The sequence below is a fragment of the Pseudopodoces humilis genome, chromosome 5, assembly GCF_049639895.1.
Source record: "Pseudopodoces humilis isolate 2021_Gansu_Grassland_sample_001 chromosome 5, ASM4963989v1, whole genome shotgun sequence".
Taxonomy (NCBI): Eukaryota; Metazoa; Chordata; class Aves; order Passeriformes; family Paridae; genus Pseudopodoces; species Pseudopodoces humilis.
Genome location: NC_142204.1, coordinates 46,467,179 through 46,483,569, shown reverse-complemented (window position 1 = coordinate 46,483,569; position 16,391 = coordinate 46,467,179). Strand labels below are relative to the sequence as shown.

At 35.4% G+C, this 16,391-nt stretch overlaps 1 protein-coding gene across 1 annotated transcript in view; it reads left to right on the top strand.

The window, feature by feature from the left end:
• IMMP2L (inner mitochondrial membrane peptidase subunit 2) overlaps nucleotides 1-16,124 on the top strand; it is a 403,902-nt gene extending 387,778 nt beyond the window's left edge. Inside the window, exon 6 of the mRNA XM_005519273.3 lies at nucleotides 15,646-16,124. Coding sequence (XP_005519330.1) covers nucleotides 15,646-15,765 — 120 coding nt within the window. The 3' untranslated portion in view covers nucleotides 15,766-16,124. The remainder of the gene's footprint in view (nucleotides 1-15,645) is intronic.
• The last annotated feature ends 267 nt before the right edge of the window (nucleotides 16,125-16,391 follow it).

Genomic DNA, 16,391 nt, shown 5'->3' with positions numbered 1-16,391 from the left:
CAACAAGGCTTATGTATCAAGCATAAATTTATGTGACAGGCTGTCATCTGAGCACTATTTCTGAAATGGCTTTAGGATCCAATCACAAGTTATTTAAAAGCTATCATTTTTAATTACTTACAAATAGTTCTAATGAGCAAGTTTCAGAATTTTGCTATTTTAAACTCTTTTCAAAAACCTCATTAAATAAGAATTAATTTTGACATAGTTCTAAGTAAGAAATCTAAAATTGTAATCATCAGATAGGCTCAACCTTGTTTCTGTAGGAGCAAGGAATTTTGTTAAAGTAAGATTCAATTTGAATTAATAAAGATTCTGACATATTTTTCTTGGTAGCTTCATATCTATAGTGCTCAAGAAAAGGAGTATTTTACGTGTGTTTTTTCATTATGTAAATGAGTATGTATAAAGTACTAAAGAATGGTAAGTAGAGACTCAACTTTTTAATTGTCACACCTTTGAGAAAGTTGATTTGAAAAAAAATCTCCATTTCTGTGTATGTACATTTTGAAGAACAACGAGTCTAGCATTTTCATTAGCTTGAGGGCTTGGTTTAGCATTTTCAGAAATAAATATTAGGGATTAAAAAGTGTTGATAGCAATGCCATGGTACATGCCAGCAAAAACACAGATTTGTAAGGAATGGGTTTTACTTAACAGATTTTGAATGTCTTATAACCTCAGCATTTGAAAGCCAAAAAACATTGAAACCTTTTGGCTGAACTTGGAAATTAATTTGTCTTAGAAATTGTTTCTGTGTTCCTTGTCATCCACATTCTGCTTGTGATTATGCCCTGCTCTCCAGCCCTCCTCATAAAGCAGCATTTGGGGATTCCTGGTGGATTCCCTTGCCATTGTTTAATGGAGCGAGGGTCTGGGAGCTGGAGCTGGGTCCTGCTCTGCGCTGCAGTGGATGAAGGCTGCTGGTTTCTCCTGCCTGGGGAATGAGACCAGCCAGCAACTAGGAAGCCTTGCAGATAAATAATTGATTCCAGCTGGCACACAGGTAGGAAGGATAACAAGCCTGCCAGAATGACCCCATATGAGAGGTCACTCAGGAGTTGTGGCTGGACTTACGAGGGAGGAAAGCATCAAGATTCTATCCAGATACAATCTGTACATGAAAAGTACCTTATATAAATGCGTACTAAAGGGCTTTAAACTATCTGGGAATTAATTTCAGCTGAGTTCTTGCAGGGACTATGAAGAAGACTGATATAAGGTGGTATTTTGAGATTGAGGAGAAAGCTGCCTTGCTGCAGAACACAGCAGGTGCTGCACTGGACTCTGCTGTTGCTATGGATGCTCAAGGTTAATCTTGTTCAGTATAAGTTTGAAGCTCTTGTTTTTTTCTTATTTAATGTGTTAGTATTAACTGGGAATGTTTTCCAGTTGCAGCTAATACTGATTTTATATAATTTCTGATGTTTGGGAAGGAAACGTTCTAATTTCAGGATGTGGGTTGTTCAAGCATCTCTAAACTCCTGTTAAAAGGCTCTAGACACTATTCTAGATGCTATTTATGTCTTCTTCTTTTTTCTTTTTCTATTTTTTTAAGTCCAGCTCTCTTAAGAATCTGGTTCTGCATTTGTCCACATTTGATATGAACTACACTATCATTAGCTACTAATTTTCATCTTCTTACGTTCTGCATCTAGAGAATCATGATTTTGATCAATGTATTTCACTCATCCTTAGAGTCACATCCTCCAGTCTACAACCACTACAACCACAAAGGTGGCTGACTCCAGTTTAAAACTGATTCTCTATTCAAATGGGCTAATGGTGCATACTACCAGACTTTTGAGGTCAAGGCAGCTTCTGACTCACTTCTGGCTTTGTGTGGCTCCAGACAGCATGAAAACTTAGGTCACTGAGAGAAAGTTGGAGCAAAGTAGACATGGGACTCTTTTTTTTTGGTTCTTTGTGTAGGTTTGGTGGTTTGCCTGTTCAAGAAAAACATGCATTAGATTCATTGAACAAGAAAATACACTATACGTTTTGGAAATAAAAATGTTGAGTCCTTACCAAGCTCAGACTTTAAGGGTTACTTAAGCTGTGCAGTCATGGGAGAACAAGGATGCTGTGGGGAGGTTGCCAGAATCCATTGCAAAGTAATTGTAATAGGTGTCTTCACATGGCCTTTGCCTATAGCTGATGGAAATTTAGTACTCTAGCAAGAAAGAAGATGAACTATTAATAATTATCTCATTAAAATATGGAGCATTTTTTTATCTGCTTTGAACGCTAAGATCCTGAAGCAGAAAAAACAGCTCAGTAAACATACAGGAATATATTTTCTCCACAGTAGACTGATGAAAATGTATCAGATTGTGCTGTCTGCAATTTCACTGCTGCTGTCTCCTCAGCTAATCTGAGAGACTTGGATCTTCAGGCATCGTAGCAATGGTGATGGCTTCACAGTCTGCTGCTGACAAAAATGTGATTTTTGTCCCCCAAAACACTGAGATACAAAATAAACATTGGATTTGTAGCATATTTTGTACGTGATTTTGTTATAACGGTAAGCGCTTAAAAGGAATTTTAATCACATTGATTTTCTTACTGGAAGTGAAAGAGTTCCATGTAAAAAATTAGTTTTAGTTGTGTAAAGTTTTAACATGTATATCTTTCAAATCCTAAATGTGCTAATCCTTTTCCTGTACTGATGACCTGGCAGTCCTGTGTGGTTATATCTTGCTAAAATAGCTTAATAGCTACATATAATCTGAAAAATTGAGTCATTTAAAGAGTTAATAAATCTAGATCGTCACCTCCATGGAAATTTATTAATTTTATTTTATTTTACTTAATTTTAATAATGTGCTCAAGTGTATTATTTGAATATTTAAAGTTCAGCACATGCTTTGCTGAACTATGGTTTGATTATGACTATGAGAGAATATTTTATTACATATGCAGAAAACTGAATTCATTAGTCTTCACTACTTTCTTGCTTATCATGTAGAGCTTAGGACAAGTTTTAGTTTCTCCTTGAGATAAATATAAATCTTGATGGTAAAGCTGCGGATTAAACCTCTGTTGGGTTTGTGTGGCGAGGTTTCGCTGTGACTGGGGGGCAGGGACAGGACTCTGTGGCTTCTGTGAGAAGCTGTGTGTGCTAGAAGCTTCCCCTGTGTCCAGCAGAGGTAATGCCAGTCAGCTCCAAAACGGACCTGTCTCACGTTGGAAAAGATCATGGAGCATTGTCTTCCATGGGAGAAGGGTAAGAGTGTGAGAAATTTTCCCTGTGAGCAGGAAGGAGCAGCAGAGACAATGTGTGATGAACTGACCATGGCCTCATTCCCAGTCCTGCAGTGCTGTGGGGTGAGGAGAGAGAATTTGGGAGTGAAGTTGAACCAGGAAAGAAGGGAGGGTGGGAGAAAGGTGCTTTTAAGTTTTGTTTTTATTTCTTAATTCCCTTCCCTGATTTGATTGGAAATAAATTAAATTAATTTCCTCAAGTCAAGTCTGTTTTGCTCATGACAGTAACTGGTGAGTGCTATTTCCTTGTCCTTATTCTCAACCATGAGCCTCTTGTCGCATTTTCTTTCCCCTGTCCAGCTAAGCAAGGGAGTGATAGAGAGGCTTTGGTGGGCACCTGGCCTCCAGTCACTGAACTGCTTACTGAATTTGGCTAAAGATTAAGTATTTTTTTATTTTGAAATGATGCAGCCTGTGATTAAGTTATTTGGTTTAGTATCCTGTCTTGTTTTGCAAGGACATATCAAAGAAGGCTAGAGATCAGGGGTAAAACAGAAAAAAGTAATTGGTGAGTGTGTGCCAAGAATACCAAAGGTCTTGAAGAGAGCCATGGGAGAACTCTAGCTGTCTACAAAGCTGTTTTTCTGCTATGTCCTAATGAGTCTTACACAATTTTTATGTGCCTTGTGAAGGACTTTGAAGAAGCCTCTGCCCTTCTGAATGAGGAGGCACATTGGCCAGTAGAGGTTTTCTGGTGCATCGCAAAGGGCAGAAGGCAGTACTCTCTTTAGGCCAGTTAACTGAACCTGGAATATAATGGTCAGGGAACTCATATGTGGGCTTCCTCCATCCTTCTTTGTTTTTCTGATGTCCCCATAACCAAAGGGAGCTGACTGCTGGTCCCCTGCCCCTCCTCTGGTTGAGTCTACTGGGGCGGCTGGTGCACAAGCCAGGCCTGGGGACTGGATCTGTCATGTCTCTGCTCCTCCATGGGCTCTATTGCTCCCCTGCTGAGGGACTTTTCTGTGGAGAACTAAACAGTCATCTCACATGTAAGATGTGCAGTCCTTGTAGACTCAGGATTTCAAGAAAGGACTGCTACAGTATTTGATAAAGGTTCTATCTTGATAAGGATGTGTATCTTTTTATATTTCTGGTACATTTTTGTGAAACTTTTTTTCCTCTGCAAAACCTCTTATGCCATTATCCTAAGCTAATCAGGAGTGAACTAAAGAAAAAAAAAAGTTGGAGAGGATTGGTTATGTAGGCTGGAGAAAATATATTCATAAGTATATAGTGTCAATTATTTAATCATAAATTCTGTTATGAAGTGAAAGTATAGCTATATGATTTAAATTATACAAAGAAGCCTTCTATTTTGACAAATGTCACAGTATTACATAAACACAGGATGCTAAATAATAGTAAGATTGAATAAGAAAAATAGTAATGCTTTTGAGATCTTTTTTTCTCAGTAAAGACTGGGTTTAGTAAATTTAATCTTCTCCACAGTTTTAGCAAAAATACAGGATAAATCAGATAAAGAAAAGAGAGAAAGTATTTCATATTCTTATATTCATAGCTACTATTGTAGCTTTAAGGAAGAGAAAAATATTTATATGTTTTTGAAGCATTTCTGTGGGTTTTTTTTCCAGTAAATAAACTTGGGGAGATTACGTATACAGAACTATCTTGATGAAATTTACCAATTTAGATAAGCTCTAGCCATCCTCACACAAAGAGCTCTATTAAAAATTCTTTTATAATTTTAATAACATATCATGCAGCTATTTAATGACATTTTGATATCCTAACTGCACTTTGAATATTTACTCCCCATTGCTTTTCATAGCTCATATTGCCAACAGCATGTTTTCTGTAAGTCAAACTGTTTCTGTCGCCATTTTGAAAGAAAATATAGACAAGCCTCACAGTGGGATATTTTGAAATATTTAGTTAAGTGGAATAGCCTATTGAACAGTTGTCTTTTTAAGGTATAAGAAAACAAAAATTATTTTATGAAGAGTATTGCAACGAAATCATTTTTATCGGACTAAATCTAAAAGATGTAATAAAAACCACAGAGACTCTGAGCCAGCTGACAGATGTGTTTGCTATACATACAAGCTACTGTTGCTGAAAATCTCTGAACAATTTAGCTTTAGAAAAGGCTTGCTTTTCCCAGTAACAGTTGTAATATCATAAGGTCTTGTACCATTTTGTTTTAATTAAAATGTAATTTTTCACCGATTCCCTTAAATTAACTTTTCTGGCTACTGCTGGCCTTTCTTTTTTTTTCTTTCTTCCCTCAGCATTTGGTAATTGTAACATGTCTGCCAAGGAAAATTTAAAATAATGAACTTTCCCAAATACTCCCTATGCTGTCCAATCACAGTGCTCACTGATGGGGCTGTTGAGGCTGGAGCTACTGTTACAGACAGAAAAGAACATCAGTGGGATGAGATGTTCTCCACGACGTTCTTTAGCTTTGGTACTTCTCTAAGCTCATAAATTTAGCCTGATTTTTGACCCATGAGATCAGGTATTTTTCTGAGCTTTTAGAAAATATGTGAAGAATATAAATTAGATGAAACTAGCATATGGGGGGTTTTCACATCACTTGTTTTGAAGAATTTGAGTGTATCTAGAAGTTAAAACCTACTGGTTCCTTCTACAGTAGGACTCCTTCCCATCATTATAGTTCTCCTGAATGAGTCTGAAATGTCATCTCTCCCAGCTTGCACGTATATGATCCCTGGCACAGTTGTGCATTTCCACAGAAATTTGGTGGAATTTCACCTGTCATCTTGGCTTGTTTGCTCAGCTTTGAATACTAGCTGCTCATCATTAGGGCCTGATTTATCTGTGAGCGTGCAGTGGAAGCAGATCAGAAGCACACCAGGGCTCTCGCCTGTACTGCACAGAGCATCATGGTAAATGACAGAGCAGGGGTGGGATGCAGAATTTGGTTCTCCTGGAAGCACAGAGAACTGCAGAGGAGGGGAAATAGAGCAGAGATCATGGTCCTCTGCTTGAGGACCAGCCTGTGGGGATGAGGTGTGTCTGTGGAGGAGCAGCATAGTGAGAGGAGTTGTTGAGTCCCTGGGTAGTGTGTGAGCTCTTGGGCCCACTCGGTCACTCCTGTGCTTGAGTGCCTTGCACTGTACCACTGTGTTTGCCAAAGCTTCAGGCTGAAATGGAATTCATGACATGCAATGGAACCAAACCGGAAATCAACTTAATTTCTAATGTACAGCACTTGTCTTTGGTGTCCTAATTGTCCAATGAAGAAAGACAATGCACATAATCGATATCAGTGTTGTAAGCTGAAAAATGTCACTAAGCCTAACATTGTTCTGACTGGTGGCACTGATACAATATGTTGCTGAACAAGAATTCACATTAAAGTCTTTTATGTGCTCCTAAATAATTAATATGCATAGATTTTGGAATAAGCTAATACTTTCTAGGTGAAGATAATAAATGTGTTTTAATAATCCTTTTCTTCCTGCCACTTGATTTATCAATTCTTAAAATATTGAATTGCAAATGTATTATGGCTTTTTACTTGTTTCTTTTTCATGAAAGCTGCTAGTACATTCTGTTTTTCTCTTGAGTTACGTGACTTAGTGACAATCCTATTTAGTCAGGAACTTTGTGCATCATCCAGTGAAATATTAAAAGGTTTTAACTATTAAATGATTTTTATGTATATGCAGCATACGAAGCTGTGCACTAAGCAAATTCTTGTACCATTTTTATTACTAGAAATCTAAAATAAATAATAAATTGGTTTATAAATTCTTTTGCACACCTATTTAGCATAATGGCTCTGTTAATCATAAACAAGAAAGAGTATTTGCTAAGACTGCTATACTTACTGAAGGAAAAAGAATAGTAGTGCTGTGTTATATGCTAACGTCTATTTTAAAAATATGTCTTTAGAGAACAGAAAACAGAAAAATCTGTGAAGGAGTGAAGTTAATTAGCTATAGTGGCCTTTTCAATAATATATCCATGACAATTCTAAGAAAAAGCATTGAAATAGAATTCAGTTCATGGGATTCTTGTACTTAATGTACTGTTACTGTATTTAATTTAGGTAATGGCATTGACAGTTGATTTCTTCAAGAGACGAATAAGTGATGCACTACTTTATACTGAATTCCTTCAAATCTGCACTACTTCTTTGAATTTCAATTATGGTTCAGTGTTAGCTAGTCTTTTTCTGCACGTTTAACTGTAAAGAAATCTCATATGTGAAATATATATTGTATTTTCAGTGACCTTTTCTTTCCTTTTCCTCTTTGGTAACTTTAGGTTTATATAAGCGTTTAGATGTGATAGAAAAATGAGAGTGTGATCCAGTTATTTTGATAGTACATTTTTTCAATTCAATCAATAACCTGAGTTATCATTACAATGCAGTGCTCACCTCTTCTTACATGAATAGCTTAATTTGCAAAAATGTGTTGGATGGGTGCAGTCACAATAGTTATAGTAATGTCATACACCTATTCCGTGCTAACATTTTACTTATTTTTGGAATTTTATTAATTCTGGGAATCAAGCATTGCATTTGAAATACATTTCTCTCTTGTACACATTTTTTTTGTGATTTTGCCTGTTCAATATGTGCATCATTTTTAAGTGTATATTTTCACTGTTTAAAGCTTTTTTAAAATAATTGTCATTTATATATTTTCAGATTTTAAAAATATATTTTCTACCTAAATGGGCACTTCTAAATTTGATAACTAGTATGGACCTTTACTGATTATATACTAGCTCTGTGGAAGAAAACACACATGGGATGTTTTATCTGTATCTGGAGCTGCTGTTTCAGCTATCGAACTAATGGAACTCTAATGGAACACTTAGTAACAAAATTAATGGGCTGCATTCTTTTCATTGTCACTAGATCTGTGTGGCTCCATTAGTTCTGATTTCTTCAGTTACAAGAAGAAAGAACAATGAATATGCTGGCACTTTGCTGTGTATTAGAAAGGAATTGATCACTTTCTATATTCATGAGCTAATTGGCACCTTGCTACGTCAACCTTCAGCCAGCCGATATAAGTTAAAGAACATCTATTCTGGTACCAGTTTATTTACAAAATAATTTATTGATTCTAATATTTGCCTTATTCTTGGATTCATAAAAGAAGGAGGTGAAGGATATTTGTTTCTTCTGACACTGTTCATTATCACAGATATTTCTACTAGAGGAAGTGGTTTCTCTGGGATTTTACTGTAATCCACAGGATTTTATTTTTATTGAGCTCTTTTTCTACTACTGCACTTGATGGTACGTGTTTCAAGGTTCAACCATGTACAAAAGATGAAATGAAATAGCAATCATGTTTACTTTCTATTAAAGTATGGATTTTTTTGAGAGATTAATTTACTGGGGCAATTCTCTGTGAGACCATTTTACAGCTACCATCTAATATCAAAACCCAGTGCCACAACCTTTCTTAAAGACATGCAATCTAATTTGACACAGATAGCTGTTCCAGGCTTTATATTTTTGTTAGGGTTATAGCTGAAACACTGTGTAGTTACATCAGTGTTTCTATCTTAAGGATTTCTTTTGATTTTGAAGGCTGAAATATTCTTGAACTTCTTCTCACCTTTTTCATTAGCCTGGTTCCTTTACATAGTTTTCAACATCTGTGCAAATTTGCCATTCCCAGTCTTTAAAAATATCAGTATCATCCATCTGCAGCTAATTGGCTGATGGAATATGGGTAGTGGAGTATTGAACTATTAGATTTGGAAAAATTTATTGAAACTCTATGCCTGCTCAAATGGGGCCATCTCTAAATCACTCAGGGTTTTGCCACAGTAGAGGTTTTTTATCTTATGTGTATTGGCACCTTTCACAGCCTCTCTCAGAACTGGCAAGTATCCAGCCAGGAAAATATAGTCCAAATAGATTTCCTCTGCTCCAGAGTTCCTCCTGATAGCCCTAAATGAGTTTGTATTAAAAATAGAAAATTCAAGAAGGAATTTTTGTCCATAGATGATGTTCCACAGTGCCATCTATGGCATGAAAGGCTCTGTATAAAGCTGCTTAGCTAACCTGCATGTGAAGGAAAAAAATATGAGCTATATATTACATCTGAGGACAGAAAACATAAATTGAAACACTGTGATTGTTTCTATTGCTTTATCTTTGTTTAATTTGATAAAATGTTAGCTTGTGTTTATCAGATGTTTATCAAATGTTTATCATTGGCCATGACATTTGAGAGGCCTGTGTAATATTGCCAGAATATAAAAGACTAAAGCAAAAGTAACTACAAAACCAGAGACTGGCCTTTTAAATTGTAGTTTTGTCACTGTTGATGAAACTTCTCAAGCACACAGGTAGTGTGGCACTTGTAGTTTAGTTCTGTTTCTAGTTTCTTCAGTAGCTATTATTGTTCTCTTTTAGGGGATTTGCACAATTTAAACATTTATTAATGAGACCAGAAGACAGATGTGTTGACTATTTGCTTGTCTGAAATATGACGAAACAAGAATATATACTGAATATACTGCATATACTTCTTCAGAAATATATTCATACCCAAATACTTTTTCTAGTACAACCTCAGAGAGGATTTTTGTTTGCCTCAATATTAAGGGTTACTGCCGTGCTTAATTATTTTCTTTATATTACTTTTACTTATTATTCTCTTCTGTGACTGATCTAGACATTCCAAAATTACTTTATACTTTGAAATGTGATTATTACATCATATGTTACAAAGATGTAAGTGCTTCATGTATATTTCATGTTTTTATTGAAATAGCTAAAATTTCAGCCACAATCCCCCTAAGTCAAAATACATTGTCAGGAAATCATGAAACAGTCAATTTAATTTTCTAATTTTGATTGTTTAGAGGTTTTTTTAATGGAAAAAATAATGAAATATGTTTATTAACATTTCATCAAAATCACCATTTTGGTTTCAGAAAAACATGAAGAGAAATATCAAGTAAGGAAAAGAAAGATAGCTTTTCTTGACTTTGCAGCACTTAATGAAAACTTATGTAGCCTCAGAAAATTAAAAGTAACATAATGTTACAGTCAAAACTTTGTTATGAGCAAACCAGGAAAATTCCATGATATGAGAAGCCACTGAGTCACAGCTGCATTAAAATAACAACACTTTACAGTATTTTACTGACTGTTTATAGGGTTAATTCAGAGAATGACAGTACCCTTTGCACTAAAAAAATTATAAAATTAATACACAAGTCTCATCAAAACAGTTTAAAAATGTCATGCAACCACTTTCAAGTATCTATCTCAGTGGTATGCTGCCCCTTTGGGTCCCAAGGTTGGCAGTACCCATCCTCCTCAAAAAGACATGAAAAGGGTGCTCTCATGAGTTCCTGGCATCCTGAATTCTTCATTACGAGAATTGTGATGTCAATGATTTCTTCTTTCTCAATTTACACTAATTTAGCACATTTTCTAACTTTTTTCCTGCCTTATTCTTTATTGTTTTTCACTTTGTGTCTCTATTTATTATATATTTTATTTTGTGCTAGTATATTCCTTGTTATTCTCCACTGTTTTTTCTCTTTGCTCACCTTAAAACCCTTTTGAGTCAGTTGGTTTTTTTTAATGACCATTGCTGGGTTTTTTCAGTCTATTTTTATTATCCCATGCATACAGTCCTATATACCTAATTATTGTTTGCAAATCACAAATATTTCATCCTATACAGAATATATATGTAAAAACTGATTATACCACAAGATTATGCAAATATAAGCAAATATAAGTGGTATAAGCAAAACTGTAACAAATTAGTCAATAGTCACCTGATCATTAGAAAATTTGTTGCAGTTAAACAAGCTGAATCAAAACTCCAGGCAGGAGTGGTAAGTTCAGATAAATCCTGAGAAATTAATCTTGAGGCCTTGCAGAGCCAATACAAGGTCTACAGCTTGTTATTGGCAGTGACTAGACTGAATTGCAGGGCTGTGATACAGTGGTACTAACATTCTTGCATTTTTATTTTGTCTCTTTGTCATATTACATGTCTAGAATTGTTCAAAATGCATGTGAATGTGACACATGGGGATATGGATTAGTGGTGAACAGTGACTTAATGGTTGGACTCGATGACCTTAGAGGTCTTTGTCAAAGTAGTCTTTAGTTCTATGATTATGTGGTTATTACTTCCAAATAGAAAACTGAAAAATTAGGAAGTCTAGCTTTTTCTAAAGTTTTAAAGGTTTGGATTTTTTTGGTTCTGCAGTGCTGTTTCTCAGGGTTTATTTAGTGGTGTTGTTTTCATTGCTTCAGAGTTTTTCACAGAAATTGAAGATTTGGCTATTTAAGGTACAGCAAAATAAAGAAGGCGTAAGGAAAAAAGAAGCAAGGAAAAATCCGTGGGGAACCTTCCTAAACCAAAGTGAACTCATGACTAGGAGATACAGCACTTGAATTTAGCTGTTTGGGTAAACTTTACATTCTCTGGGAAAGCTGTAACCATAGCCTTGTTAGGGTGTGGTGGTTTCACGCCAGCCAGCAATCCAGCTCCATGCAACTGCACACTCACTCCCCCACCAGCAGATTCTAGGAGAGACTTGGAAGAGTAAAGAGAGAGAAAAGTTGTGTATTGAGACAAAGACAGTTTAATGGTAGAAGCAAAAGCCATGCACACAAGCAAAGCAAAACAAGGAATTAATTCACTGCTTCCCTCTGTCATCTCAGGGAGAGCAAGGCCACATCACATGTAATGGTGACTTGGAAACTCAAACACCATCACTCCAAACCTTCTCTTCTTCCTACTTTGCCCAACTTTACATACTGAGCATGATGTCATATGGTCTGGAATACCTTGGAATATAGTTGGGGTGACCTGTCCTGGCTGTGTCTCCTTCCAACATCTCAGGCATGCCAAGTCTTGTGTAGCAGTGGCAGTACAAAAAGCAGAAAAGGCCTTGGGTCTGTATAAACCCTGCTCATCAATAAAAAAAAAATCTCTATTTTATCAATTCTGTGCTCAGCACAAGTCCAAAACACAGTGTAATACCAGCCACAGTGTAGAGAATTAACTCTACCCCAGCAAAAACCAGCACTTAGGATCACACCCTTATTTAGACTTCCCCTTATCTCGAGATCTGAACTGAATACCCGTCATTTCCATAGAAATTTGGGTGTGCTCCACTGAATGCCACATGTATACAGTCTCTTGTACAGTCTGAATACTACTCTACTCATTTTCATGATGTATTTTAGAAGCAGAGGAAGTGATATTATTGTAAGACTTCATACTAATAAAGGTGGTTTATCCAAGCCTATTAGGACAAAACGAGCAAGATTGTTGTAAGTACCACTGCAGATAGCACTATCAGGCTTATCTTCTTTCTAATGCAGTGCCAAAACTAATCAGTCTCCATACAACTAACATACTAACAACAAGCAGATACTGAGGAAATATGCTTTTAGCATAGTAGCAGTGTCAAAACAGTATTATTAATTCAAAACTTTGCAGATAAAATTGCTGTGTTAACAAAGTGACTCAGTTGTTCTGCTTAATATTCAAAGATTAAGAAAAGTTTAAACAGCTCAGCTTAGGCACAATAATATGTATTTAATTCAATAATGTGCTGTGGCTGTTGTTGCCACAGCAAGAATAAAAAGTAGGTTATAACATAGAAATAACCCCTGACTATTTAATTGCTGGCATCTCTGATGGAAAGGAAACACATTCCTCAAAGAATTTATGTCTGTAAAGTACTGATTTTCTTGAAACAGTGTTTCAAGGGGATAAACTCTTTTTCTTACTTAAAGGGAGAAAATAATGTTTATAAGTGACGTGATTAATTAACAGATTATCTCAGAGTTTCACTGTTGCAACAGAAAGTGTAGCCTTTTAGTTCACTCTTCTGAGTTCATTCATATCTAACCTTGATGAGGGTAAATCCATTCACAAGGGCAGGTTATTCTCTGCGAACAATTCTGTTCTTCCTCAGTGAAATTCATGGTTGCTGTGGTAAGTACAGAATAATAATAGGCAATGGAAAAAAGTTATTATGGTTGTTTGCAGAAGTCAAACATCAAGGTGCTTTTAAAGTGAACCTTTAAGTTATTATAAAAGACATCCTATAGCATCAGTGTAATTTGTTATTTAGCAAAGGCTTCCATCACCCAACAATATCTGGTTTTCGTTTTTAACTCTAGTCATGTTGTAAATCATGTTTATAGGAAGGAGACTTCTTTATTAGTTTCAAGGCAGGTGATGGTCAGTAGAAGTAATCCTCTGGGCAGAATTATGCCCAGCCTCAGCTTAAAACACATTTTGATTCATTTATTATATTCTCAGTATGTTTGCAGACCTCCTGCTGACATCAGTAACAAGCAATGTACTGAGAAAAACACTGAGCTTTGAAAATGAGATGTTATTTGTGTTTGAAAAGACTATTCTAACATTTTTTCTCTGTACTAATGCTGTCACATTTTATATGCAGCTGTGGGATTTGCTGTGGTTTTATATTTTGGCACCAGCCTGTAATGTGCGTGCTATCATGCTGTATGCTCAGGGAAAAAACCCAACGTGGTAATAGTACATTTGCAGCCCACTTTATGAGCTAATTAAGATAAAGGATGCTGTGAATTCCATAAATATCAACCAAACCACACAAAAGTGTGTCAAGGCATGAAAAAATGTTGCTCAGTGCAATTGAAAAAGAGTTGTCACTTAGCAGCCTTTCCTTTGCTTAAACATAGGAAAAAAAAACCCATAACGGAGAAAGTGATCCCTGCAAGGGATCGAGCAAGTGAAATGTGATACTAGACTTCAATTCAGTGATCCACTTCAGATTCTTTCAGATATCATGGGTTATTAAGTAACCAAATTATATTCAAGTAATTCAGCACCTGCTTCATCAAGCTACAGAATATGGAATTAGATATATACCACTTCAGCTTCACTGATTTGATTATGTAGTGGAGAGAGACTGGTGAATATACATTAATCCTATGAAATTAAATCAAGAAAATTAGCTGAAGATATTCCTAGGGGCCTATTTGCTGTCTATTTGCATAAAATGCTGAATTACCTGCTTACTAAAATCACTTTTTTTTTTTATTTTATTTTTTAATGAGAAATTGAATGGAACTGAGTTTACATAGGAATTTAAGCAGCAAAGTTCACACCAGAAATCCATTTAATTCCTGGCTCTTACAACAGCCAGTACCAGATCACTGAATTATAAGAATAAAGCACATATACATTTTTTCCCTTGGTGGTTCCTAACATGGAGTATACACTTTTTGTTTATGTTCAATTACCTGTGTTGGACCTGGCTTCCATCATTGTTTTTTGAACCAGTTTAAATTATTCAATCTTTTCACAGACACAGACATTCCACTATTTCTAACCATGATTTTGTCCTCTTTATAACTTTTCTGTTGGTTCTGGATGCTTACTACATGCTATTTTCTCTGCAAGTCTAAACAAATAATGTAAGATGCAGAAGTTTATGCTGCAGGCTTTTCAAATTAACTGAGATTAACTCCATACAAAATGACTTAATTTCAGTATTAAGTATGGACTGTCTTATCTCAGTCTGAAATTGTGACTGTACTCAGTCTAGCCATTTTCATACCATATATGAAAAGTGTCTTGTTTATAATTTTCTTAAGATATTCTAAGCAATTCTGTTTTCTATACAATTTTATCTCTGATTAATTTATAAGCAATATCAGAATTGAATTTTATTTTGATTTATTGGAGTAAAATATTAGTGAAGTAAAATTATTGAAGTAAATAATAATAAATAATAAGATGGTAAAACATGTTTGCAAAACATATGAATTAGGTTTAAGTAGTGCTAGCACTTCAAAAGTTTTTGATCTGTAGAGAAATACATCTTCATCCTCAGGGAAATCTTTACAATTCACAGTAATTTTCATTTTTGGTTGAAGACAAAATGGATTCTTGAGGGAGAGTGGTAAATAGTAAACACAGCATGTATAGAAAAGCCACTGTCCTGGTGTGGTAAGTACACATGGCTCAAATCCAAGATACAGGTTCTGCTGAACTTATTCAAAATAGATACTTGAAATTTGTTCTCTGGACCCAGAATAACTAATAATCAAAAAGCTTTATGTGGATTATAGAATGCCTCACCTGTTTTGAGCAGCTTTTTTCCTTGAAAATGAAAAAAACAGTCTTAGTTTTTGTTATAGACAGTGCATTTCAGCAAGCTGTTTTGAGTTCCAAAAAAATGTTCTATGAAAAAAAAAAGGAAAATAAATTGTTACAAAACAAATTTTCTTTTCTCCTCATTCCATGCAATGAGAAAGTACTCATTCTTCTGCTTTGTATTCTCCCACTGCTCTAACAAATCATCACATGCTTTGTACTTCTCACATATTGATTTATTTGCATTACCTAATAACATCTCTGGGTTATATTTTGGTTGCAGGTTTCTCTTGGACTTCTACATGCCCGAGCTACTCATATTCTCTGGCCTCCGCATCGCTGGCAGAAGTTACAGCCGGTGCTGCCTCCGGAGCGCAAACCACTCCACAGAGAGCAAGAGTGATCTGAATGCTCAGACAGGAAAACACCAAGGCCAACCAGAAAGAGCTGCAGTGGTTATACCATCGCCTCCAAGAGCTTTGCCAAGTGCTTTTGACATCAGTGTCATATCAATAGATGTGACATCTTAATGTTACAATGCCACCAGAAACTCTTCATGTTTTTTTATTTTGTTCTATTGTTTGGTGGGTTTTAATAATCTCCAACATTAGGGCATAATATATTAATTCAGTTTGAAATAATTGGTTGTAGAAGGACTGAATGTTCATTTTTTTTCAGGAAGCAGTAACATGCTTGGCTTATACCTGTGCTTCTCTGGACATGAAACTATTAAAACCTTCAATAAACTATTTTGATCTTGTACATTCATCTTATTTCTTTTATAACTGCATGGAAACTTTATTAATATTGATTGCATGTGGAAAAAGAAAAAAACATCCAAAACAACTTTGGGTTGTTCTATAATTACTACTCATGAAGAATTAGTACTTCTGTAGGTGAAATGTTTTTAAAGCAGCTAATTTCTATTGTTAAACTGAGTACATATTACTTATTTCTATTTTCTTTTTCAGGATAAAAATAATTTGTTTTATATAAATATTCCCTGTATATCTTTCTGAATTAGATATT